Source organism: Cetorhinus maximus, unplaced genomic scaffold (genome assembly GCF_964194155.1).
Source record: "Cetorhinus maximus unplaced genomic scaffold, sCetMax3.hap1.1 HAP1_SCAFFOLD_2347, whole genome shotgun sequence".
In the NCBI taxonomy this organism is placed as follows: Eukaryota; Metazoa; Chordata; class Chondrichthyes; order Lamniformes; family Cetorhinidae; genus Cetorhinus; species Cetorhinus maximus.
This window is the reverse complement of record NW_027598286.1, coordinates 15,553-43,521: the sequence shown is the minus strand read 5'-3', so window position 1 is coordinate 43,521 and position 27,969 is coordinate 15,553. Positions and strand designations below refer to the sequence as shown.

General features: G+C 52.2%; 1 protein-coding gene across 1 annotated transcript; it reads right to left on the bottom strand.

Annotated features, from left to right (window-relative positions):
* Nucleotides 1-856: 856 nt before the first annotated feature.
* LOC144677247 (CREB-regulated transcription coactivator 2-like) lies at nt 857-26,788 on the bottom strand (the record flags this gene model as incomplete). Its single annotated transcript, XM_078537432.1, has 4 exons — nt 26,483-26,788; nt 4,274-4,384; nt 1,804-1,905; nt 857-918 (listed from the first exon to the last, which is right to left on the bottom strand). Coding segments are annotated over exons 1-4 (581 nt in total), but the record flags the coding sequence as incomplete, so codon positions are not given.
* Between the last annotated feature and the right edge of the window lie 1,181 nt (nt 26,789-27,969).

Genomic DNA, 27,969 nt, shown 5'->3' with positions numbered 1-27,969 from the left:
GAGGCGCACAGAGAGAGATAACAAGCCGAGAGGAATAAAAGAAGCTGATCACAGATCACATCCCAGCAGGGCAGGTACTGAGAGCTGAGAAATCTGACCCAAGAATAATGATTGAGGGCAGGAGAAAACCGCTGGTAGAAACAGCAGGAAAAGGCCCAACAAGCAAAGAAAACACTTCAGAAGCCTGGGTCCATCAGAAACAATCGGAGAAAGTGAATTTGCACTGGTCAAGACTGTAATCACATCCAACCTGTCAGCTAGCCAGAGGGGAAAAAGAGTGGAGTGACTGAGGGACCTGTACACAAAGCTAGAACACTCCTTTATCATTGTATTCCAAATAATTTGGTGCAGTATGACCACGGTCAGGTGTGCTGTGTGGTGCCAGACCTTCTGCAGTTTATCCAAAGTCATTTACAGCTCGGACATACTCCAACAATGAGGAATCTACCACAAGACTGCAGGTTTGCATAGTAAGAACTAGAGAGGGTGCAAATGCCAGTGTTTGAGTGAGGATGGAACCATTTCCCTCAGCAATCAATAAGCCCTTAATGCTGGACACCGCTAGTCAGCTACCCATCACTGGATGCTCACCAGTTATCACCCTGTACCCACAACCGTCCATAGAACAATTAAAGATCTTACACCAGCTTGTATATTTGGTCCACTTTTTCTCGAAGGCCCTACGTCTAAATTTACAGTATCAATGCAACACGTTGTAATTGTATCCTCCTGTCAATAGGGGTGCTTTATCTCGACTTGTCCCTTTCAGCGGCTTCCCGTATGTCAGGCCATGAAACCCAAGGCCACAACCTGAGGCAGCAAGACAGCAGAGAAATAAAGAAAGGAAGCTCCTTACCTTCTCCAGCTGGTGTCTGGGGGAGGTGACAGGTACGCAGAGCTGTATGGGGAGCTGTCGACGTGCACGTTATCAGTCAAGGAGCTAAACACCGACTCTGCGAGGTTAGGAGGGCACTTTGGACACCGGACCCAGAATGGAAATTAAATCTACGCCAGGCTTTCAGACTGTGCCGAGGGAAGGTTGGGCCTGTTACAACACTGGTTTGCTCCCCAAGCTCTCAGGTCTCAGCCCGGCTCCCCAGCCCCCACGCCCAGCCCCACCCTCTCCGAAGCCCTCCCACGCCGGAGCTACTGAGCACTCAGGTATTTCCAACTCAAGCTTTTAGCCATCTGACCACAGGACCATATGGAGGGAATGGCTCCCTCCCTCCTGGTTATTTCATTAGCATAAGGTGCACTTACTGCCAGGGTGACATTAATTTAATCTCTACTTTCCTTTGCAACTCTTACAAGGAGGCATCACATTCCGGCTGTCTTCTTTTTTCATTAAATTTTTTATGGCATCTGGATTTAACAGGATGTGGGCGCCGCTGGCTGGGCCTGTGTTTTTTGTCCATCCCTAATTGCCCCTTGAGAAGGTGGGGATGAGCCGCCTTCTTGAGCCGCTGCAGTCCCTGTGGTGTAGGTACACCCACAGCGCTGTTAGGGAGGGAGTTCCAGGGTTTTGACCCAGCGACAGTGAAGGAACGGCCGATTTGTTTCCAAGTCAGGATGGTGAGTGGCTCGGAGGGGAACTTCCAGGTGGTGGTGTTGCCATGTATCTACCGCCCTTGTCCTTCCAGGCGGTAGAGGTGGTGAGTTTGGAAGGTGCTGTCGAAGGAGCCTTGGTGAGTTGCTGCAGTGCATCATGCAGATGGTACACACACTGCTGCCACTGTGCGTCGGTGGTGGTGGAGTTACTGAGTTATTGAGATGCAGCAAGACAATGCTAATACAAAAGGATATCTGTCGTCTGTGAGGGGACATCAACCTCGCTCTCTGTACCCTTTCCACCAATCCGTGATGGCGGGTCCCACGACTGGAGTCCAGCGCTGAGTTAAAGGGACTCTGCAACAGATTTAAAGATAACTGAGCTCAAAACACACAGCATGTTGAACTGGGTCATTAATAGTCCCCCTACCCAGACATCCACCCAGGATGATGCAGGCATCAAAACAGTTATAAAAATATTCTTTCCTCTAAAGAAATTTGCATCCCAACAGTGGTATTCACACCCTCAGAGAGAACACTTTACAACCAGCCTAGGACTTTGTTCAAGTGTGCTGATGTTGTCATGTAGGGAAAGCAGCAATCAATTTGCACACAGCAAGCTCCCACAAGCAATATGACATTAATGTGGTGTTGTTTATGGGACAAATCTGGCCTAGGACACAGAAGAGAAACCACACCATTCTGAATCAAAACAACAGCCTTGTAAGCTTTAACATCAGAACAGAAAATGCTGGAAAAACTCAGCAGGTCTGACAGTATCTGTGGAGAGAGAAACAGAGTTAACGTTTCGAGTCCGTGTGACCGTCCTTCAGACGGTTTTCTTTGGTTGTACAGACTGGAAAAGTTAACTCTGTTTCTCTCTCCACAGATGCTGTCAGGCCTGCTGAGTTTTTCCAGAATTTTGTTTTTATTTCAGATTTCCAGCATCCGCAGTATTTTGCTTTGATCTTTAACATCCATCACAGAGGGCAGACAGGCCTCAGTTTAATGTCCAACACAATAAACAGTACCTCTAACAGTGCAGCATGGGCTCAGCACTAACCCTCTAACAGTGCAGCATGGGCTCAGCACTAACCCTCTAACACTGCAGCATGGGCTCAGCACTAACCCGCTGACAGTGCAATGCCCCTCAGTACTGACCCTCCGACAGTGCAATGCCCCCTCAGTTCTGACCCTCCGACAGTGCGGTGCTCCCTCAGTACTGACCCTCCGACAGTGCGGCACTCCCTCAGTACCGACCCTCCGACAGTGCGGCGCTCCCTCAGTACTGACCCTCCGAGTACTGACCCTCTGACAGTGGGGGGCTCCCTCAGCACTGACCCTCTGACAGTGCGGCACTCCCTCAGTACTGACCCTCCAACAGTGCGGCGCCCCCTCAGTACTGACCATTTGACGGTGCGGCACTCCCTCAGTACTGACCCTCCGACAGTGCGGCGCTCCCTCAGTACTGACTCTCCAATAGTGCGGTGCCCCCTCAGTACTGGCCCTCCGACAGTGCGGAGCTCCCTCAGTACTGACTCTCCAATAGTGCGGCGCTCCCTCAGTACTGACCCTCCAACAGCGCGGTGCCCCCTCAGTAGTGGCCCTCCGACAGTGCGGTGCTCCCTCAGTACTGACATGCCAGACAGTGCGGCACTCCCTCAGTACTGACCCTCCGACAGTGCGGAGCTCCCTCAGTACTGACAAGCCAGACAGTGCGGCACTCCCTCAGCACTGACCCTCTGACAGTGCGGCGCTCCCTCAGTACTGACCCTCCGACTGTGCGGCACTCCCTCAGTACTGACCCTCCGACAGTGCGGTGCTTCCTCAGTACTGACCATCCGACAGTGCGGCACTCCCTCAGTACTGACCCTCCAACAGTGCGGCACTCCCTCAGAACTGACCCTCAGACAGTGCGGAGCTCCTTCAGTACTGACCCTCAGACAGTGTGGCACTCCCTCAGTACTGACCCTCCGACAGTGCGGCACTCCCTCAGTACTGACTTGCCAGACAGTGCGGCACTCCCTCAGTACTGACCCTCCGACAGTGCGGCACTGTCTCAGTACTGACATGCCAGACAGTGCGGCGCTCCCTCAGTACTGACCCCCCGACAGTGCGGCGCTCCCTCAGTACTGCCCCTCCGACAGTGCGGCACCCCCTCAGTACTGACCCTCCGACAGTGCGGCGCTCCCTCAGTACTGACCCTCCGACAGTGCGGCACTCCCTCAGTACTGACTTGCCAGACAGTGCGGTGCTCCCTCAGTACTGACCCTCCGACAGTGTGGAGCTCCCTCAGTATTGACCCTCCGACAGTGCGGAGCTCCCTCAGTACTGACCCTCCGACAGTGCGGAGCTCCCTCAGTACTGACCCTCAACAGTGCAGCGCTCCCTCAGCACTGACCCTCCGACAGTGCGGCACTCCCTCAGCACTGACCCTCCGACAGTGCGGCGCTCCCTCAGTTCTGCACTGGAATGACTCTTGGATTTTGTGCTCAAGCCTCTGGAGTGGGACGTGAACTCCTGCCTCAAAGCTGAGTGTTTAATCCTCTGAGCCACAGCTAACATTAAATCAATGTGTTGAAATATAAACAGAATGAAGATGATCTGACGACTCTCCAAATCCAGACTGTGGTCCCTGGCCCAAAGAGACAATGTCCTAACTGCGCAGCAATGGCTCGACTGAGAATCCTACAGCATCAAGTGTTAGTAGTAATATCCCAACTACCTGGAACTCAGTGGTGTTGTTCGAGATGGCGTTGACATTAGGCAGCGACCCACCATAATAAGGCCCTCGAGTGTGAGAGAGGCGGAGTTGGTGTACCTTCTGAGCCTGTAACTGGGGGAAAAACAGACGACACGTTTACTTAGTCAGACTTAGACAAGAACAGGAAAAGGCAGCAGCAGCACCGGCGGCAGCAGCAGCGGCGGCAGCGGCAGCAGAAGCAGCGGCAGCAGTGGCAGCAGCAGCAGCAGCAGCAGCAGCAGCAGGGAATGGCCAGCGCAGGGCAACAGGCAAGAGAAAGAGAAGTGAAGCAAATCTCAGCTCCACTCAAATTGAGTGGCAGAAACTTCACACGTTCCTTATCCCAGTGAAAACACAAAGACAAACTCTTCAGCATTGGCAATAAAGGACACACATCAACACCAGAAATTGTAAAAATACAATAATCATAAGCTTGAATAGGCCTTGTTCAACATACACTCATGCCCAAAGTGCAAGCACAGCCAGGATCAGATACAGGGTAAAGCTCCTGCTACACCTAATCACATCAAACACTCCCAGGACAGGTACAGCACGGGGTTAGATACAGAGTAAAGCTCCCTCTACACAGACCACATCAAACACTCCCAGGACAGATACAGCACGGGGTTAGATACAGAGTAAAGCTCCCTCTACACAGACCACATCAAACATTCCCAGGACAGGTACAGCGCAGGGTTAGATACAGAGTAAAGCTCCCTCTACACAGACCACATCAAACACTCCCAGGACAGGTACAGCACAGGGTTAGATACAGAGTAAAGCTCCCTCTACACAGACCACATCAAACACTCCCAGGACAGGTACAGCACGGGGTTAGATACAGAGTAAAGCTCCCTCTACACTGTCCACATCAAACATTCCCAGGTCAGATACAGCACGGGGTTAGATACAGAGTAAAGCTCCCTCTACACTGTCCACATCTAACACTCCCAGGGCAGGTACAGCACGGGGTTAGATACAGAGTAAAGCTCCCTTTATACTGTCCCCAAACACTCCCAGGACAGGTACAGCACAGGGTTAGATACAGAGTAAAGCTCCCTCTATACTGTCCCCAAACACTCCCAGGACAGGTACAGCACGGGGTTAGATACAGAGTAAAGCTCCCTCTATACTGTCCCCAAACACTCCCGGGACAGGTTCAGCACAGGGTTAGATACAGAGTAAAGCTCCCTCTGTACTGTCCCCAAACACTCCCAGGACAGGTACAGCACGGGGTTAGATACAGAGTAAAGCTTCCTCTACACTGTCCACATCAAACACTCCCAGGAAATGTACAGCACGGGGTCAGATACAGGGTAAAGCTCCCTCTACACCGTCCCCATCAAACACTCCCGGGACAGGTACAGCATGGGGCTAGATACAGAGTAAAGCTCCCTCTACACTGTCCCCATCAAACACTCACAAGGCAGTGACACAAGTACTGGGGAAAGTGGATCCTGTACCCTTGCAATGGTCTCCACCTGAACCGTGCTGGGACAGGTGTTCTTGTGAACCATATAGCGAGGGAAGTAGAGAGGCTTTAAACTAAGTGGTGGGGTCAAGGGATCAAATTTGGGAAGATGTGGCAAATCAAAGAGTAGAGATAAGGCAAAAGAGAAGGTATTATTACAGGAAATGAAAAATAGACCGTGACAGGAAGGGATAGAAGGTACAAATCCAACAGTAAATCAACATATAAGACTAGAGGTTATAAAAAGAGTAAAAGGATAAAACTAAAAGCTCTGTATGTGAATGCACGATGCATTCGAAACAAAACAGATGAACTGAGAGCGCACATAGAAATACATAAGTACAATTGGACAGCCATTACAGAGACATGGCTGCAGGACATGGATTGGGACCTGAATCTTAAAGGGTACAGGACATTTGGGAAGGGCAGGAAGCGAGGAAAAGGTAAAGGGATGGCTCTGTTAGTTAATGATATTATTAGCACAATAGAGAGGGGTGACCGAAGTTCGGGAAACCAGGATGAAGAAACGGTTTGGGTAGAGATGAGAAATGGCATTGGCAAGCAGTCACTTGTGGGCGTTGTGTACAGGCAGTAACCAGATGGTAGCAGAGAGTATAAAGGAAGAAATAATGGGAGCTTGTCAGAAAGGTGCAGCAATAATCATGGGAGATTTTAATTTACACACGGACTGGAAAAGTCAGATGGGCAAAGGTTTGCGAGATGAGCAGTGCACAGAATGTTTCCGTGATAGTTGTTTAGAACATCACGTTCCGGAGTCAAACAGAGAGCAAGCTATACTTGACCTGGTATAAGGCAATGAGGTGGGATTAATGAATGATCTCATAGTGAAGGTAACCCTTGGTAGCAGCGACTATAATATGATTGAACTTTACATTCAGTTTGAGGGAGAGAGGAGTGGGTCCCAGACTAAGTTTTTAAACATAAATAAGGCCGATTCTGATGGCATGAAAGCAGAGCTGGCTGAAATGAATTGGAAAATTAGGTTAAAGGATAGGTAAATAGAGATGCAGTTGCAAACATTTCAGGGAATATTTCAAAATACACAAAATAGTTACCCCAACAGTTCTGTACCACAGCGCCACACAGTAAAAGACTTGTCCCCACCAGTGCTGTACCCCAGCATTAAATAGAGAAAGACCTGTCCCCACCAGTGCTGTACCCCAGTGTTATACAGTGACACACCTGACCACACCAGTACTGTACTCCAGTGTTATACAGTGACAGACCTGTCCCTACCAATACTGTACCCCAGTGTTATACAGTGACAGACCTGTCTCCACCAGTACTGTACCCCAATGTTACACATTGACAGACCTGTCCCCACCAGTACTGTACCCCAATGTTACACATTGGCAGAACTGTCCCCACCAGTACTGTATCCACATTGTATAGTCACAGGCTTGTCTCCACAAGTACCGGACCCAAATGTTACACGCTGGAACACCTGTCCGCACCAGTACTGTACCCCAGTGCTATACAGTGACAGAACTGCCCCCAACAACACTGTATCCTAGCGGTATACAACAACACAAATGTCCCCACCAGTACTGTACCCCAGTGTTATACAGTGACAGACCTGTCCCCACCAGTACTGTACCCCAGTGTTATGCAGTGACAGACCTGTCCTCATCAGTACTATACCGCAGTGTTATACAGTGACAGACCCGACCTCACCAGTACTGTGCCCCAGTGTTATAGTGACAGACCCATCCCCACCAGTACTGTCCCCAGTGTTATACAATGACAGACCCCAACCCCAACAGTAACGTACCCAAGTGTTACACAGTGACAGACCTGTCCCCACCAGTACTGCACCCTAGTGTTATACAGTGACAGACGTGTCCCCGTCAGCATTCTACCCATCTGCTATGCAGGGACAGACCTCTCAGCATCAATGCGATAACCCAGTGTTAGACGGTGACAGACCTGTCTCCACCAGTACAGTAGCCCAGCGTGAGACAGTGACAGGCCTGTCCCCAACTGTGCTGTATCCCAATGTTGTAGTCACAGACCTGTCCCCCCATTACTCTACCCGGCTGTTACACAGTGACAGACCTGCCCCCACCAGTACTGTACCCCAGAGTTATACAGTGACAGACCTGTCCCCACCAGTACTGTAACCCTGTTATACAGTGACAGACCCGTCCCCACCAGTAGTGTACCCGTGTTATACAGAGACAGACCCATCCCCACCAGTACTGTACCCCAGTGTTATACAGTGACAGACCTGTCCCCACCAGTACTGTACCCCAGTGTTATACAGTGACAGACCCGTCCCCACCAGTACTGTACCCCAGTGTTATACAGTGACAGACCCGTCCCCACCAGTACTGTACCCCAGTGTTTTACAGTGACAGTCGCTTCCCCACCAGTACTGTACCCCAGTATTTTTCAGTAATAGACCCGTCCCCACCAGTAACATACCCAAGTGTTAAACAGTGACAGACCTGTCCTCCCCAGTACTGTACCCGTGTTATAATGTGACAGACCTGTCCGCACCAGCAATCTACCCATCTGTTATACAGGGACAGACCTCTCAGCATCAGTACTATAACCCAGTGTTAGACTGTGACAGATCTGTCTCCACCAGTACAGTAGCCCAGTGTGAGACAGTGACAGGCCTGTCCCCAACAGTGCTGGACCCCAATATTGAAGTGACAGACCTGTTCCCCCATTACTCTACCCTGCTGTTACACAGTGACAGACCTGTCCCAACCAGTTCTGTACGTGTGTTGTACTGTGACAGGCTTGTCCCCCCAGTACTGAACCCCAGTGTTACACAGTGACCGATCTGTCCCCACCAGTCCTGAAGGCTAGTGTTGTACAGTGATTGCACTGTCTCCACCAATACCATACTCCAATGACAGACAGTGACAGGCCTGTTCCCACCAGAACTGTATCCCAGTGTTACACACTGACGCACCTGTTGAGACCAGCACTCGAACCCAGTGTTACATAGTGACATAACCGTCCACACCAGCACAGTCCTTTAGCATATAGTGTCAGGCCAGGCCCCATACAATATAATGACAGAACTGCCCGACCAGTCCTGTGTGCCAGTGCTGTGCAGTGGCAGACCTGTCCGCACCAGTATTGTACTCCAGTGTTATATAGTAACACACCAGATGACACCAATATCATACCACAGTGTTAGGCAGTGACAGACCTGTCCCCACAAGTACCAGACCCAAGTGTTACACACTGGAACACCTGTCCTCACCAGGACTGTACCCCAGTGTTATACAGTGACAGAACTGCCCCCAACAACTGTATCCCAGCGGTATACAGCGACACAAATGTCCCCACCAGTACTGTACCCCAGTGTTATACAGTGATGGACCTGTCCCCACCAGTACTGTACCCCAGTGTTATACAGCGATGGACCTGTCCCCACCAGTACTGTGCTCTAGTTTTATAGTGACAGACCTGTCCCCACCAGTACTGACCCCCAGTTTTATACAGTGACATACTGGTCCACAGCAGTACTGGACGCGTGTTATACAGGGACAGAACTGTCCCCAACAGCACTTTACTCCAGCGGTATACAGCAACACACATCTCCCCACCAGTACTGCACCCCAGTGATATAGTGAAACATCTGTCATCGCTGTACCACAGTGTTATACAGTGACAGACCCGTCCCCACCAGTACTGTACCCCAGTGTTATACAGTGACAGATCTGTCCCCACCAGTACTGTATCCCAGTGATATACAGCGACAGCCCTGTACCCGACAGTACTGTACCCCAGTGTTATACAGTGACAGACTCTTCCCCACCAGTACTGTACCCCAGTGTTATACAGTGACAGACTCGTCTCCACCAGAGTGTACACCAATGTAAAAGCACCGACGGACCTGTCCGCACCGGTACTGTGCCCAAGTATAAGAGTGACATACACATCCCCACCAGCACTGTAACTGTGTAATCCAGTGAAGGTTCTGTCCGCACCAGTACTGTACCCCAGTGTTATGCAGTGACAGACCCGTCCCCACCAGTACTGTGCCCACGTTACACTGTGACACACGCAGCCCCACCAGTACTGTACCCCAGTGACAGACTCGTCCCCACCAGTACAATACTCCAGTGTGAAACAGTGACTCACCTCTCCCCACCAGTGCTGTACCCCAGTGTTATACAGTGACAGATCTACACCCAACACTACTGTACCCCAGTGTTATACAGTGACAGACCCGTCCCCACCAGTACTGAACCCCGGTGTTATACAGTGACAGACTAGAACTCATCAGTACTGACCCCAGTGTTATGAAGTGGTATACTAGTCCAGACAAGTACTGTACGCGTATTATACAGTGACAGACCGGTCCCCACCAGTCCTGTAACGAAGTGTAATACAGTGACAGACCCGTCCCCACCAGTAGTGTACCCCAGTGTGATACAGTGACAGAACCGTACCCACCAGTACTGTACCCCAGTGTGATACAGTGACAGACCCGTCCCCACCAGTGCTGTACCCCAGTGTTATACAGTGACAGACCCGTCCCCACCAGTACTGTACCCCAGTGTTATACAGTGACAGACCCGTCCCCACCAGTACTGTACCCCAGTGTGATACAGTGACAGACCCGTCCCCACCAGTACTGTACCCCAGTGTTACACAGTGACAGACCCGTCCCCACCAGTACTGTACCCCAGTGTTATAGTGACAGACCCGTCCCCACCAGTACTGTACCCCAGTGTTACACAGTGACAGACCCGTCCCCACCAGTACTGTACCCCAGTGTTATACAGTGACAGACCTGTCCTGCCCAGTACTGTACCCTTGTTATACTGTGACAGACCAGTCCCCACCAGCAATCTACCCATCTGTTATACAGGGACAGACCTCTCGCCATCAATACTATAACCCAGTGTTAGACTGTGACAGACCTTTCTCCACCTGTACTGTACCCCAGTGTTATACAGTGACCGACCTGTCCCCACCAGTACTGAACCCCAGTGTTACACAGTGACCGACCTGTCCCCACCAGTCCTGATGGCCAGTGTTGGACAGTGATTGCACTGTCTCCACCAATACCATACTCCAATGACAGACAGTGACAGGCCTGTTCCCACCAGAATTGGATCCCAGTGTTACACACTGACGCACCTGTTGAGACCAGCCCTCTAACCCAGTGTTACATAGTGACATAACCATCCCCACCAGCACAGTCCTTTAGCATATAGTGACAAGCCAGCCCCCGTACAATATAATGACAGAACTGCCCAACCAATCCTGTGTGCCAGTGCTGTACAGTGAAAGACCCGTCCGCACCAGTATTGTACCCCAGTGTTATACAGTAACACACCAGGTCACGCCAATATCATACCACAGTGTTAGGCAGCGACAGACCTGTCCCCACCAGTACTGTACCCGCGTTATACAGTGATAGACCCGTCCCCACCAGTACTGTACCTGTGTTATACAGTGTCAGACCCATCCCCACCAGTACTGTACCCCAGTGTTATACAGTGACAGACCTGTCTCCAGCAGTACTGTACCCTAGTGTTATACAGTGACAGACCTGTCCTTACCAGTACTGTAACCCAATGTTATACAGTGACAGACCCGTCCCCACCAGTACTGTACCCGTATTATACAGTGACAGACCCGTCCCCACCAGTACTGTACCCCAGTGTTATACAGTGACAGACCTCTCCTTACCAGTTCTGTACCCCAGTGTTATAGTGGCAGACCTGTCCTTACCAGTACTGTACGCCGGTGTTATACAGTGAGAGACCTGTCCTTACCAGTACTGTACCCCAATGTTATACAGTGACAGACCTGTCCCCACCAGTACTGTACCCGTATTATACAGTGACAGACCCGTCCTCACCAGTTCTGTACCTCAGAGATATACAGTGACAGACCCGTCCCCACCAGTATTGTACCCTAGTGTTATACAGTAACACACCAGGTCACACCAATAACATACCACAGTGTTAGGCAGAGACAATCCTGTCCCCACAAGTGCCGGACCCAAGTGTTACACACTGGAACACCTGTCCGCACCAGGACTGTACCCCAGTGTTACACCGTGACAGACCTGTCCCCACCAGTACTGTATCCCAGTGATATACAGTGACAGCCCAGTACCCGCCAGCACTGTACCCCAGTGTTATACAGTGACAGACCCATCCCCACCAGAGTGTACACCAATGTAAAAGCACCGACGGACCTGTCCGCACCGGTACTGCGCCCAAGTATAAGAGTGACATACACATCCCCACCAGCACTGTTACTGTGTAATCCAGTGATGGTTCTGTCCGCACCAGTACTGTGCCCATATTACACTGAGACACATGCAGCCCCACCAATACTGTACCTCAGTGACAGACCCGTCCTCACCAGTACTGTACCCCAGTGTTATACAGTGACAGACCCGTCCCCACCAGTCCTGTATCCCAGTGTTATACAGTGACAGACCCGTCCCCACCAGTACCGTACCCCAGTGATATACAGTGACAGACCCGTCCCCACCAGTACTGTACCCCAGTGTTATACAGTGACAGACTGGTCCCCACCAGTACTATACCCCAGTGTTATACAGTGACAGACCCGTGCCCACCCGTACAGTAGCCCAGTGTGAGACAGTGACAGGCCTGTCCCCAACAGTACTGTACCCCAGTGTTATACAGAGACAGACCTGTCCCCACCAGTCCTGTACCCCAGTGTGATACAGTGACAGACCTGTCCCCACCAGTACTGTACCCATGTTATACTGTGACAGACCAATCCCCACCAGTAGTGTACCCCAGTGTGATACAGTGACAGACGCGTCCCCACCAGTACTGTGCCCATGTTATACTGTGACAGACCTGTCCCCACCAGCAATCTACCCATCTGTTATACAGGGACAGACCTCTCGCCATCAATACTATAACCCAGTGTTAGACTGTGACAGACCAGTCTCCACGTGTACTGTACCCCAGTGTGAGACAGCGACAGGCCTGTCCCCAACAGTGCTGTACCCCAATGTTGAAGTGACAGACCTGTTCCTCCATTACTCTACCCTGCTGTTACACAGTGACAGACCTGCCCCCACCAGTTCTGTACGTGTGTTGTACTGTGACAGGCTTATCCCCCCAGTACTGAGTCCCAGTGTTACACAGTGACCGACCTGTCCCCACCAGTCCTGAAGGCCAGCGTTGTACAGTGATTGCACTGTCTCCACCAATACCATACTCCAATGACAGACAGTGACAGGCCTGTTCCCCCCAGAACTGTATCCCAGTGTTACACACTGACGCACCTGTTGAGACCAGCCCTCTAACCCAGTGTTACATAGTGACATAACCATCCCCACCAGCACAGTCCTTTAGCATATAGTGACAGGCCACCCCCCGTCCAATATAATGACAGAACTGCCCGACCAGTCCTGTGTGCCAGTGCTGTACAGTGGCAGGCCTGTCCGCACCAGTATTGTACTCCAGTGTTATACAGTAACACACCAGGTCACACCAATATCACACCACAGTGTTAGGCAGCGACAGACCTGTCCCCACAAGTACCAGAGCCAAGTGTTACACACTGGAACACTTGTCCGCACCAGGACTGTACCCCAGTGCTATACAGTGATAGAACTGCCCCCAACAACACTGTATCCCAGCGGTATACAGCGACACAAATATCCCCACCAGTACTGTACCCCAATGTTATACAGTGACAGTAACGCCCCCACCACTGTACCCCAGTGCTATACAGTGACAGACCTGTCCCCACCAGTACTGTACCCCAGTGTTATAAAGCGACAGACGCGTCCCCATCAGTACTGTACCCAGATTTATACACTGACAGACCGGTCCCCACCATTACTGTACTCAGATTTATACACTAACATACCCGTCCCCACCTGCACTGTACCCCTGTGTTACACAGTGACAGACCCGTCCCCACCAGTACTGCACCACAGTGTTATATATACAGTGACAGGAGTGTCCCCACCAGTACTGTAGCCCGTTGTTATACAGTGACAGACCCGGCCCCACCAGTACTGTACCCCAGTGTTATATATACATGGACAGGCATGTCCCCACCAGAACTGTGCCCCATTGTTAGTGACAGACTTTTCCCCACCAGTACTGTACCCCAGTGTTATACAGTGACAGACACGACCCCACCAGTACTGTACCCCAGTGTAAAACAGCGACAGACACGTCCCCACCAGTACTGTCGCAAAGTGTTATTCAATTACAGGCTCTTCCCCACCAGCACTGTACCGCAGTGTTATACAGTGACAGAGATGTCCCCACCAGTACTATGCCACAGTGTTACAAATACAGTGACAGACCCGTCCTCACGAGCACTGTACCCCAGTGTTATACAGTGACAGACACGTCCCCACCAGTACTGTACCCCAGTGTTTTACAGCGACAGACCCGTCTCCACCAGTACTGTACCCCCAGTGTTTTACAGCGACAGACCCGTCTCCACCAGTACTGTACCCGTGTTATTGTGAAACACCCATCCACACCATCACTGTACCCCAGTGATATACATTGACAGACCCGACCCCACCAGCACTGTACCCCAGTGTTTATACAGTGACAGTAACGCCCCCACCACTGTACCCCAGTGCTATAGTGACAGACCCGTCCCAACAAGCACTGTACCCCAGTGTTATACAGTGACAGACCCGTCCCCAACAGCACTGTACCCCAGTGTTATACAGCGACAGACCCGTCCCCATCAGTACTGTATCCAGATTTATACACTGACAGACCTGTCCCCACCATTACTGTACCCAGATTTATACAGTAACATGCCCGTCCCCACCTGCACTGTACCCGTGTTACACAGTGACAGGCCCGTACCCACCAGTACTGTACTCCAGCATTACACGGTGACAGACCCAGCCCCACCAGTACTGTACCACAGTGTTACATGTACAGAGACAGGCATATCCCAACCAGAACTGTGCCCCATGGTTAGTGACAGACCTTTCCCCACCAGTACCGTACCCCAGTGTTATACAGCGACAACCTGTCATCAGCAGTACTGTACCCCGGCGTTATACAGTGACAGACACGTCCCGACCAGTACTGTACCCCAGTGTGATACAGTGACAGACCTGTCCCCACCAGCAATCTACCCATCTGTTATACAGGGACAGACCTCTCGCCACCAATACTATAACCCAGCGTTATACAGTGACAGACCTGTCTCCACCAGTACAGTTGCCCAGTGTGAGACAGTGACAGGCCTGTCCCCAACAGTAGTGTACCCCAGTGTGATACAGTGACAGACGCGTCCCCACCAGTACTGTGCCCATGTTATACTGTGACAGACCTGTCCCCACCAGCAATCTACCTATCTGTTATACAGGGACAGACCTCTCGTCATCAGTGTTAGACTGTGACAGATCTGTCTCCACCAGTACAGTAGCCCAGTGTGAGACAGTGACAGGCCTGTCCCCAACAGTGCTGGACCCCAACGTTGAAGTGACAGACCTGTTCCCCCATTACTCTACCCGGCTGTTACACAGTGACAGACCTGCCCCAACCAGTTCTGTACGTGTGTTGTACTGTGACAGGCTTGTCCCCCCAGTACTGAACCCCAGTGTTACACAGTGACCGACCTGTCCCCACCAGTCCTGAAGGCCAGTGTTGTACAGTGATTGCACTGTCTCCACCAATACCATACTCCAATGACAGACAGTGACAGGACTGTTCCCACCAGAACTGTATCCCAGTGTTACACACTGACGCACCTGTTGAGACCAGCCCTCGAACCCAGGGTTACATAGTGACATAACCATCCCCACCAGCACAGTCCTTTAACATATAGTGACAGGTCAGCCCCCGTACAATATAATGACAGAACTGCCCGACCAGTCCGGTGTGCCAGTGCTGTACAGTGGCAGACCTGTCCGCACCAGTATTGTACTCGAGTGTTATACAGTACACACCAGGTCACACCAATATCATACCACAGTGTTAGGCAGTGACAGACCTGTCCCCACAAGTACCAGACCCAAATGTTACACACTGGAACACCTGTCCGCACCTAGACTGTACCCCAGTGCTATGCAGTGACAGAAGTGCCGCCAACAACACTGTATCCCAGCGGTATACAGCGACACAAATGTCCCCACCAGTACTGTACACCAGTGTTATGCAGTGACAGACCCATCCCCACCAGTGCTGTGCCCCAGTGTTATAAAGTGACAGACCTGTCCCCACCAGTACTGTGCCCCAGTGTTGTAGTGACAGACCTATCCCCAGCAGTATTATACCCGTGTTACACAGTGACAGACCCGTCCCCACCAGTACTGTACCCCAGTGTTACACAGTGACAGACCCGTCCCCACCTGTACTGTACCCCAGTGTTATACAGTGACAGACCCATCCCCACCAGTAATGTACCCGTGTTATGCAATGACAGACCTGTCCGCACCAGTACTGTACCCCAGTGTTAAACAGTGACAGATCTGTCCCCACCAGTACTGTACCCGTGTTATGCAATGACAGACCCATCTGCACCAGGACTGTACCCCAGCGTTATGCAGTGACAGACCCGTCCCCACCAGTACTGTACCCCAGTGTTATACAGTGACAGACCCGTCCCCACCAGTACTGTACCCCAGTGTTATACAGTGACAGACCCGTCCCCACCAGTACTGTACCCCAGTGTTCTACAGTGACAGACCTGTCCCCAACAGTACTGTGCCCCAGTGGTGTACAGTGACAGACCTATCCCCAGCAGTAGTATACCCGTGTTATACAGTGACAGACCTGTCCCCACCAGTATTATACCCCAGCGTTACACAGTGACAGACCGGTCCCCACCAGTACTGTACCCCAGTGTTACACAGTGACAGACCCGTCCCCACCAGTACTGTACGCCAGTGTTATACAGTGACAGACCCGTCCCCACCAGTACTGTACCCGTGTTATGCAATGACAGACCTGTCCGCACCAGTACTGTACTCCAGTGTTAAACAGTGACAGATCTGTCCCCACCAGTACTGTACCCGTGTTATGCAATGACAGACCCGTCCGCACCAGGACTGTACCCCAGTGTTATACAGTGACAGACCCGTCCGCACCAGCACTGTACCTGTGTGATACAGTGACAGACCCGTCCCCACCAGTACTGTACCCCAGTGTTATACAGTGACAGACCCGTCCCCACCAGTACTGTACCCCAGTGTTATACAGTGACAGACCGGTCCCCACCAGTACTGTACCCCAGTGTTATACAGTGGCAGACCCGTCCCCACCAGTACTGTACCCCAGTGTTATACAGTGACAGACCCGTCCCCACCAGTACTGTACCCCAGTGTTATACAGTGACAGACCCGTCCCCACCAGTACTGTACCCCAGTGTTATACAGTGACAGACCCGTCCCCACCAGTACTGTACCCCAGTGTTATACAGTGACAGACCTGTCCCCACCAGTACAGTACCCCAGTGTTATACAGTGGCAGACCTGTCCCCACCAGTACTGTACCCCAGTGTTATACAGTGGCAGACCCGTCCCCACCAGTATTGTACCCCAGTGTTATACAGTGACAGACCCGTCCCCGCCAGTACTGTACCCCAGTGTTATACAGTGACAGACCAGTCCCCACCAGTACTGTACCCCAGTGTTATACAGTGACAGACCCGTCCCCACCAGTACTGTACCCCAGTGTTATACAGTGACAGACCTGTCCCCACTAGTATTGTACCCCAGTGTTATACAGTGGCAGACCCGTCCCCACCAGTACTGTACCCCAGTGTTATACAGTGACAGACCCTTCCCCACCAGTACTGTACCCCAGTGTTATACAGTGACAGACACGTCCCCACCAGTGCTGTACCCCAGTGTGATACAGTGACAGACCCGTGTCCCCCCAGTACTGTACCCCAGTGTTATACAGTGACAGGCCCGTCCCCACCAGTACTGTACCCCAGTGTTAAACAACAGACCCGTCCCCACCAGTACTGTACCCCAGTGTTATGCAGTGACCAACCCGTCCCCACCAGTACTCTACCCCAGTGTTATACAGTGACAGACCCGTCCCCAACAGTACTGTACCCCAGTGTTATACAGTGACAGAACCGTCCCCACCAGTTCCGTACCAGTGTTATACAGTGACAGACACGTCCCCGTCAGTCCTGTACCCTAGTGTTATACAGTGACAGACCCAACCCCACCAGTACTGTACCCCAGTGTTATACAGTGACAGACCCGTCCCCACCAATAATGTACCCGTGTTATACAGTGACAGACCCATCCCCACCGGTAATGTACCCATGTTATACAGTGACAGACCCGTCCCCACCAGTAATGTACCCGTGCTATACAGTGGCAGACCTGTCCCCACCAGTACTGTACCCCAGTGTTATACAGTGACAACCTGTCATCAGGTGTGCTGTACCCCAGTGTTATACAGTGACAACCTGTCATCAGCAGTGCTGTACCCCAGTGTTATACAGTGACAGACACGTCCTGGCCAGTACTGTACCCCAGTGTTATACAGTGACAGACCCGTCCCCACCAATAATGTACCCGTGTTATACAGTGACAGACCCATCCCCACCGGTAATGTACCCATGTTATACAGTGACAGACCCGTCCCCACCAGTAATGTACCCGTGCTATACAGTGGCAGACCCGTCCCCACCAGTACTGTACCCCAGTGTTACACAGTGACAACCTGTCATCAGGAGTGCTGTACCCCAGTGTTATACAGCGACAACCTGTCATCAGCAGTGCTGTACCCCAGTGTTATACAGTGACAGACACGTCCTGGCCAGTACTGTACCCCAGTGTTATACAGCGACAACCTGTCATCAGCAGTGCTGTACCCCAGTGTTATACAGTGACAGACACGTCCCGACCAGTACCGTACCCCAGTGTTATACAGCGACAGCCTGTCATCAGCAGTGCTGCACCCCGGCGTTATACAGTGACAGACACGTCCCGACCAGTACTGTACCCTAGTGTGATACAGTGACAGACCTGTCCCCACCAGCAATCTACCCATCTGTTATACAGGGACAGACCTCTCGCCATCAGTGTTAGACTGTGACAGATCTGTCTCCACCAGTACAGTAGCCCAGTGTGAGACAGTGACAGGCCTGTCCCCAACAGTGCTGGACCCCAATATTGAAGTGACAGACCTGTTCCCCCATTACTCTACCCTGCTGTTACACAGTGACAGACCTGCCCCCACCAGTTCTTTACGTGTGTTGTACTGTGACAGGCTTGTCCCCCCAGTACTGAACCCCAGTGTTACACATTAACTGACCCGTCCCCACCAGTCCTGAAGGCCAGCGTTGTACAGTGATTGCACTGTCTCCACCAATACCATACTCCAATGACAGACAGTGACAGGCCTGTTCCCACCAGAACTGTATCCCAGTGTTACACACTGACGCACCTGTTGAGACCAGCACTCGAACCCAGTGTTACATAGTGACATAACCATCCCCACCAGCACAGTCCTTTAGCATATAGTGACAGGCCAGTCCCCGTACAATATAATGACAGAACTGCCCGACCAGTCGGGTGTGCCAGTGCTGTACAGTGGCAGACCTGTCCGCACCAGTATTGTACTCCAGTGTTATACAGTAACACACCAGGTCACACCAATTTCATACCACAGTGTTAGGCAGTGACAGACCTGTCCCCACAAGTACCAGACCCAAATGTTACACACTGGAACACCTGTCCGCACCAGGACTGTACCCCAGTGCTATGCAGTGACAGAACTGCCCCCAACAACACTGTACCCCAGCGGTATACAGCGACACAAATGTGCCCACCAGTACTGTACCCCAGTGTTATGCAGTGACATTCCTGTCCACACCAGTACTGTACCCCAGTGTTATACAGTGACAGACCCATCCCCACCAGTACTGTACTCCACTGTTATACAGTGACAGACCCGTCCCCACCAGTGCTGTGCCCCAGTGTTATAAAGTGACAGACCTATCCCCAGCAGTAATATACCTGTGTTATACAGTGACAGTCCTGTCCCCACCAGTACTGTGCCCCAGTGTTGTACAGTGACAGACCTATCCACAGCAGTAATATACCCGTGTTACACAGTGAGAGACCTGTCCCCACCAGTATTATATCGGTGTTACACAGTGACAGACCCGTCCCCACCTGTACTGTACGCCAGTGTTATACAGTGACAGACCCGTCCCCACCAGTACTGTACCCGTGTTATGCAATGACAGACCTGTCCGCACCAGTACTGTGCCCCAGTGTTAAACAGTGACAGATCTGTCCCCACCAGTACTGTACCTGTGTAATGCAATGACAGCCCGTCCGCACCAGGACTGTACCCCAGTGTTGTGCAGTGACAGACCCGTCCCCACCAGCACTGTACCTGTGTTATACAGTGACAGACCCGTCCCCGCCAGTACTGTACCCCAATGTTATACAGTGACAGACCCGTCCCCACCAGTACTGCACCCCAGTGTTATACAGTGACAGACCTGTCCCGACCAGTAATGTACCCGTGCTATACAGTGACAGACCCATCCCCACCGGTAATGTACCCGTGTTATACAGTGACAGACCCGTCCCCACCAGTAATGCACCCGTGTTATACAGTGACAGACCCGTCCACACCAGTAATGTACACGTGCTATACAGTGGCAGACCTGTCCCCACCAGTACTGTGCCCCAGTGTTATACAGTGACAGAATTGTCCCCACCAGTACTGTACCCCAGTTTACACAGTGACAGACCCGTCCCCACCTGTACTGTATCCCAGTGCTATACAGTGAGAGTCACGTCCCCACCAGTACTGTACCCCAGTGTTACACAGTGACAGACCCGTCCCCACCAGTACTGTATCCCAGTGTTATACAGTGACAGACACGTCGCCACCAGTACTGTACCCCAGTGTTACACAGTGACAGACCCGTCCCCAGCAGTACTGTACCCCAGTGTTCTACAGTGACAGACCCGTCCCCACCAGTACTGTACCCCAGTGTTATACAGTGACAGACCTGTTCCCACCAGTACTGTATCCCCGTGTTATACAGTGACAGACCTGTCCCCACCAGTACTGTACCCCAGGTTATACAGCGGCAGACCCGTCCCCACCAGTACTGTACCCCAGTGTTATACAGTGACTAACCTGTCCCAACCAGTACTATACCCCACTGTTATACAGTGACAGACCCGTCCCCACCAGTACTGTACCCCAGTGTTATACAGTGACAGACCCGTCCCCACCAGTACTGTACCCCAGTGTTATACTGTGACAGACCTGTCCCCACCAGTACTGTACCCCAGTGTTGTACAGTGACAGACCCGTCACCGCCAGTACTGTACCCCAGTGTTATACAGTGACAGACACGTTCGCAACAGAACGGTACCCCACTGTTATACAGTGACAGACCCGTCCCCACCAGTACTGTACCCCAGTGTTATACAGTGACAGACCCGTCCCCACCAGTACTGCACCCCAGTGTTATACAGTGACAGACCCGTCCCCACCAGTACTGTACCCCAGTGTTATACAGTGGCAGACCCGATCCCACCAGTACTGTACCCCAGTGTTATACAGTGACAGACCCGTCCTCACCATTACTGTACCCCAGTGTTATACAGTGTCAGACCCAGCCCACCAGTACTGTACCCAGTGTTATACAGTGACAGACCTGTCCGCACCAGTACTGTACCCCAGTGTTATACAGTGACAGACCTGTCCGCACCAGTACTGTACCCCAGTGTTATACAGTGACAGACCCGTCCCCACCTGTACTGTACCCCAGTGTTATACAGTGAGAGTCACGTCCCCACCAGTACTGTACCGCAGTGTTACACAGTGACAGACCCGTCCCCACGAGCACTGTACCCCAGTGTTATACAGTGACAGACACGTCGCCACCAGTACTGTACCCCAGTGTTACACAGTGACAGACCCGTCCCCACCAGTACTGTACCCCAGTGTTATACAGTGACAGACCCGTCCCCACCAGTACTGTACCCCAGTGTTATACAGTGACAGACCCTTCCCCACCAGTACTGTACCCCAGTGTTATACAGTGACAGACACGTCCCGACCAGTGCTGTACCCCAGTGTGATACAGTGACAGACCTGTCCCCACCAGCAATCTACCCATCTGTTATACAGGGACAGACCTCTCGCCATCAGTGTTAGGCTGTGACAGATCTGTCTCCACCAGTACAGTTGCCCAGTGTGAGACAGCGACAGGCCTGTCCACAACAGTGCTGGACCCCAATGTTGAAGTGTCAGACCTGTTCCCCCATTACTCTACCCGGCTGTTACACAGTGACAGACCTGCCTCCAGCAGTTCTTACGTGTGCTGTACTGTGACAGGCTTGTCCCCCCAGTACTGAACCCCAGTGTTACACAGTGACCGACCTGTCCCCACCAGTCCTGAAGGCCAGCGTTGTACAGTGATTGCACTGTCTCCACCAATACCATACTCCAATGACAGACAGTGACAGCCCTGTTCCCACCAGAACTGTATCCCAGTGTTACACACTGACGCACCTGTTGAGACCAGCACTCGAACCCAGTGTTACATAGTGACATAACCATCCCCACCAGCACAGCCCTTTAGCATATAGTGACAGGCCAGCCCCCGTACAATATAATGACAGAACTGCCCGACCAGTCCAGTGTGCCAGTGCTGTACAGTGGCAGACACGTCCCCACCAGTAATGTACCCGTGTTATACAGTGACAGACCCGTCTCCACCAGTAATGTACCCGTGTTATACAGTGACAGACCCATCCCCACCAGTACTGTACCCGTGTTATACAGTGACGGACCCATCCCCACCGGTAATGTACCCGTGTTATACAGTGACAGACCCGTCCCCACCAGCACTGTACCCCAGTGTTATACAGTGACAGACCTGTCCCGACCAGTAATGTACCCGTGTTATATAGAGACAGACCCCTCCCCACCAGTACTGTACCCCAGGTTATACAGTGACAGACCTGTCCACACCAGTGATGTACCCGTGCTATACAGAGGCAGACCCTTCCCCACCAGTACTGTACCCCAGTGTTATACAGTGACAGACCCGTCCCCACCAGTACTGTACCCCAGTGTTATACAGTGACAGACCTGTCCCCACCAGTACAGTACCCCAGTGTTATACAGTGGCAGACCTGTCCCCACCAGTACTGTACCCCAGTGTTATACAGTGGCAGACCCGTCCCCACCAGTACTGTACCCCAGTGTTATACAGTGACAGACCTGTCCCCACTAGTATTGTACCCCAGTGTTATACAGTGGCAGACCCGTCCCCACCAGTACTGTACCCCAGTGTTATACAGTGACAGACCCTTCCCCACCAGTACTGTACCCCAGTGTTATACAGTGACAGACACGTCCCGACCAGTGCTGTACCCCAGTGTGATACAGTGACAGACCTGTCCCCACCAGCAATCTACCCATCTGTTATACAGGGACAGACCTCTCGCCATCAGTGTTAGGCTGTGACAGATCTGTCTCCACCAGTACAGTTGCCCAGTGTGAGACAGCGACAGGCCTGTCCACAACAGTGCTGGACCCCAATGTTGAAGTGTCAGACCTGTTCCCCCATTACTCTACCCGGCTGTTACACAGTGACAGACCTGCCTCCAGCAGTTCTTACGTGTGCTGTACTGTGACAGGCTTGTCCCCCCAGTACTGAACCCCAGTGTTACACAGTGACCGACCTGTCCCCACCAGTCCTGAAGGCCAGCGTTGTACAGTGATTGCACTGTCTCCACCAATACCATACTCCAATGACAGACAGTGACAGCCCTGTTCCCACCAGAACTGTATCCCAGTGTTACACACTGACGCACCTGTTGAGACCAGCACTCGAACCCAGTGTTACATAGTGACATAACCATCCCCACCAGCACAGCCCTTTAGCATATAGTGACAGGCCAGCCCCCGTACAATATAATGACAGAACTGCCCGACCAGTCCGGTGTGCCAGTGCTGTACAGTGGCAGACACGTCCCCACCAGTAATGTACCCGTGTTATACAGTGACAGACCCGTCTCCACCAGTAATGTACCCGTGTTATACAGTGACAGACCCATCCCCACCAGTACTGTACCCGTGTTATACAGTGACGGACCCATCCCCACCGGTAATGTACCCGTGTTATACAGTGACAGACCCGTCCCCACCAGCACTGTACCCCAGTGTTATACAGTGACAGACCTGTCCCGACCAGTAATGTACCCGTGTTATATAGAGACAGACCCCTCCCCACCAGTACTGTACCCCAGGTTATACAGTGACAGACCTGTCCACACCAGTGATGTACCCGTGCTATACAGAGGCAGACCCGTCCCCACCAGTACTGTACCCCAGTGTTATACAGTGACAGACCCGTCCCCACCAGTACTGTACCTCACTGTTATACAGTGACAGACCCGTCCCCACCAGTACTGTACGCCAGTGTTATACAGTGACAGACCCACCCCCACCAGTACTGTACCCCAGTGTTATACAGTGACAGACCCGCCCCCACCATTACTGTACCCCAGTGTTATACAGTGACAGACCCGTCCCCACCAGTACTGTACCACAGTGTTGGACAGTGACAGACCCGTCCCCATCAGTACTGTACCCCAGTGTTTTTTTCAGTGACAGACCCGTCCCCACCAGTTCTGTACCCCAGTGTTATACAGTGACAGACCCACCCCCACCAGTACTGTACCCCAGTGTTATACAGGGACAGACCTGTCCCCACCAGTACTGTAACCCAGTGTAATACTGTGACAGACCTGTCCCCACCAGTACTGTACCCCAGTGTTATACAGTGACAGACCCGTCCCCACCAGTTCTGTACCCCAGTTTTACACAGTGACAGACCTGTCCCCACCAGTACTGTACCCCAGTGTTATACAGTGACAGACCCACCCCCACCAGTACTGTACCCCAGTGTTATACAGTGACAGACCCACCCCCACCAGTACTGTACCCCAGTGTTATGCAGTGACAGACCCGTCCCCACCAGTACTGTACCCCAGTGTTATACAGTGACAGACCCGTCCCCACCAGTACTGTACCCCAGTGTTATGCAGTGACAGACCCGTCCCCACCAGTACTGTACCCCAGTGTTACACAGTGACAGACCCGTCCCCACCAATACTGTACCCCAGTGTTATGCAGTGACAGACCCGTCCCCACCAGTACTGTACCCCAGTGTTATACAGTGACAGACCCGTCCCCACCAGTACTGTACCCCAGTGTTATACAGTGTCAGACCCATTCCACCAGTACTGTACCGCAGTGTTATACAGTGACAGACCCGTCCCCACCAGTACTGTACCCCAGTGTTATACAGTGTCAGACCCAGCCCACCAGTACTGTACCCCAGTGTTGGACAGTGACAGACCCGTCCCCATCAGTACTGTACCCCAGTGTTATACAGTGACAGACCCGTCCCCACCAGTACTGTACCCCAGTGTTATACAGTGACAGACCCGTCCCCACCAGTACTGTATCCCAGTGTTATACAGTGACAGACCCGTCCCCACCAGTACTGTACCCCAGTGTTATACAGGGACAGACCCGTCCCCACCAGTACTGTACCCCAGTGTTATACAGTGACAGACCCGTCCCCACCAGTACTGTACCCCAGTGTTATACAGTGACAGACCCGTCCCCACCAGTACTGTACCCCAGTGTTATGCAGTGACAGACCCGTCCCCACCAGTACTGTACCCCAGTGTTATACAGTGACAGACCTGTCCCCACCAGTACTGTACCCCAGTGTTATGCAGTGACAGACCCGTCCCCACCAGTACTGTACCCCAGTGTTATACAGTGACAGACCCGTCCCCACCAGTACTGTACCCCACTGTTATACTGTGACAGACCCGTCCCCACCAGTACTGTACCCCAATGTTATACAGTGGCAGACCCGTCCCCACCAGTACTGTACCCCAGTGTTACACAGTGACAGACCCGTCCCCACCAGTACTGTATCCCAGTGTTATACAGTGACAGACCCGTCCCCACCAGTACTGTATCCCAGTGTTATACAGTGACAGACCCGTCCCCACCAGTACTGTACCCCAGTGTTATACAGTGACAGACCCGTCCCCACCAGTACTGTACCCCAGTGTTATACAGTGACAGACCCGTCCCCACCAGTACTGTCCCCCAGTGTTATACAGTGACAGACCCGTCCCCACCAGTACTGTACTCCAGTGCAATACAGTGACAGACCCGTCCCCACCAGTACTGTACCCCAGTGTTATACAGTGACAGACCCGTCCCCACCAGTACTGTACCCCAGTGTTATACAGTGACAGACCCGTCCCCACCAGTACTGTACCCCAGTGTAATACAGTGACAGACCCGTCCCCACCAGTACTGTACCCCAGTGTAATACAGTGACAGACCCGTCCCCACCAGTACTGTACCCCAGTGTTATACAGTGACAGACCTGTCCCCACCAGTACTGTACTCCAGTGTTGGACAGTGACAGGTTCAGCTTCAGGGTTAAGTCAGTGAACGGGGGCGATGAGAGACTCGGTGCCGGTTGGACGCTCAGGTTTACAGGGGATCCCAGGGCCGCTGTGGCTCCCTCTGCCCCTCTGGGCGGATGTGGGTCTTGGGGGTTTGGTTTGCTGCTGCCGGTGACCCCCGGGCTGGGAGTGAGAGGGCTGCCCGCAGCCTGCGCGCTAGGCCTCGGCTTGTGGAGCGGCGTCCCCGCCGGCCGGCCGGCCAGGCCCGGCCTTTACCTCAGCCGCTTACCCGCGAGTTATTGAGCTCCATCATCACCTCCTCGAAGGCCGCCGTCTCCTCCGCCTGTTTCTGGTTGTGGAGGGCGATCTTCTCGCTGAATTTCCGCGGGTTGTTGCCGGCCGCCATGTTGATGGCGATTTTTTTTCCCCCTCTGGACGGAAACGGCGCGGCCGGGGAGGCGAAGCGGCCGAAAGCCGCATTAATCGCGTCAAAACAACCGGGATGCGGCGGGGCGGGTGGGTTGTAGGTTGGGGGCGGCGGGGGCGCGGTTAGAAACACGGAAAAAAAAACCTGCCCGACCGCTTCCTCGCGCATTCTGGGAACTGTAGTTTTTCACATCCTATGACCCGCTCTCTGGATGCCGAATTGGACTATAACTCCCAGGCTCCTCCGGGGCACCCTCACCCCCCCCCCCCTCTTTTCCCACCGCCCCCGTTTTCTTCCTCCGGGTTAGCAGCGCCTCCCAGAACTCCACGCGCCCGGACTGCTCGAGATCCCTGACCCCCCTGCCCTGCGGCCTTCTGGGTCTTGTAGTTCCCCCCGACCCTCGTTTCCTGTTCCCAGGTGTGGGGAGACTGGATGGAAAAACTACAACCGCTCAAACACCTTGCAAATTAATTTAAAGTACAATTTTATTCGCGTTCTCTTCACCTGTCGATTGAACACATTTTTCCTTATAACCTGCCCTGAGAAAGTGTGTCTACCTCTGGCAGAATATAGTCATTTCTGAATGTTTATTCTGCTGAGAGTGACTTGCCTGTGCCAAGCAGTGAATTAGTAACAAGGGCTACCCAGAGAGGGCATAGGCATGGACATGGGCAGGAGCAGAAGCACATTCCAAATAAATAGGGTTCGATTAATTGTATTATAATTATATTGAAGCACCTCAGAGTGTAACATGACCTATGTCGCTAACTCCAATACCATGGCACGGTCTGATTGTCTGTACTGACCATACTGAAATGACTGTAATATTCATTGATTGTATTGAAGCATCTCATGATCCATGAGTAAAAGTTGAATCTGATTGTACTTTTTGTGATGGCGATTTAGAAATGTTTTGTAACGTTCTTCCAGATATTTTATGAATAAAGTATTTTTTCAAAAAAAAAGTCGGGTTCGATTCTGCACTTCACAGCGACTGCACTCCAGCCTCTTAGCAGTGTATCTGAAACCTTTTCAGACGGTTGCAAGTCTCATAATCTCACTGCCAGGTATCTGTCATCCTGTAAATAAACACCCACCCTCACTCCTCTTCCTCAACCCCTCCTCCATCACCCAACCCCTCAGTTAGATTTCTCCCTGTAACTCAGTTTCTCTGTTTAAACTGTTAACATAACATTATTGGCTTTGCTTGCAGGTGATGTTTAAAATTTCTTGCTTGATCTTTGCATCTTCCCAAAAACGGAAAGCGTACTTTATTTAACAATCCCCGGCTGGTATTTCATTGTAAGCATTGATCCGCTGTGTTCAGCAGTTTGCCAGGCATGGTCGGC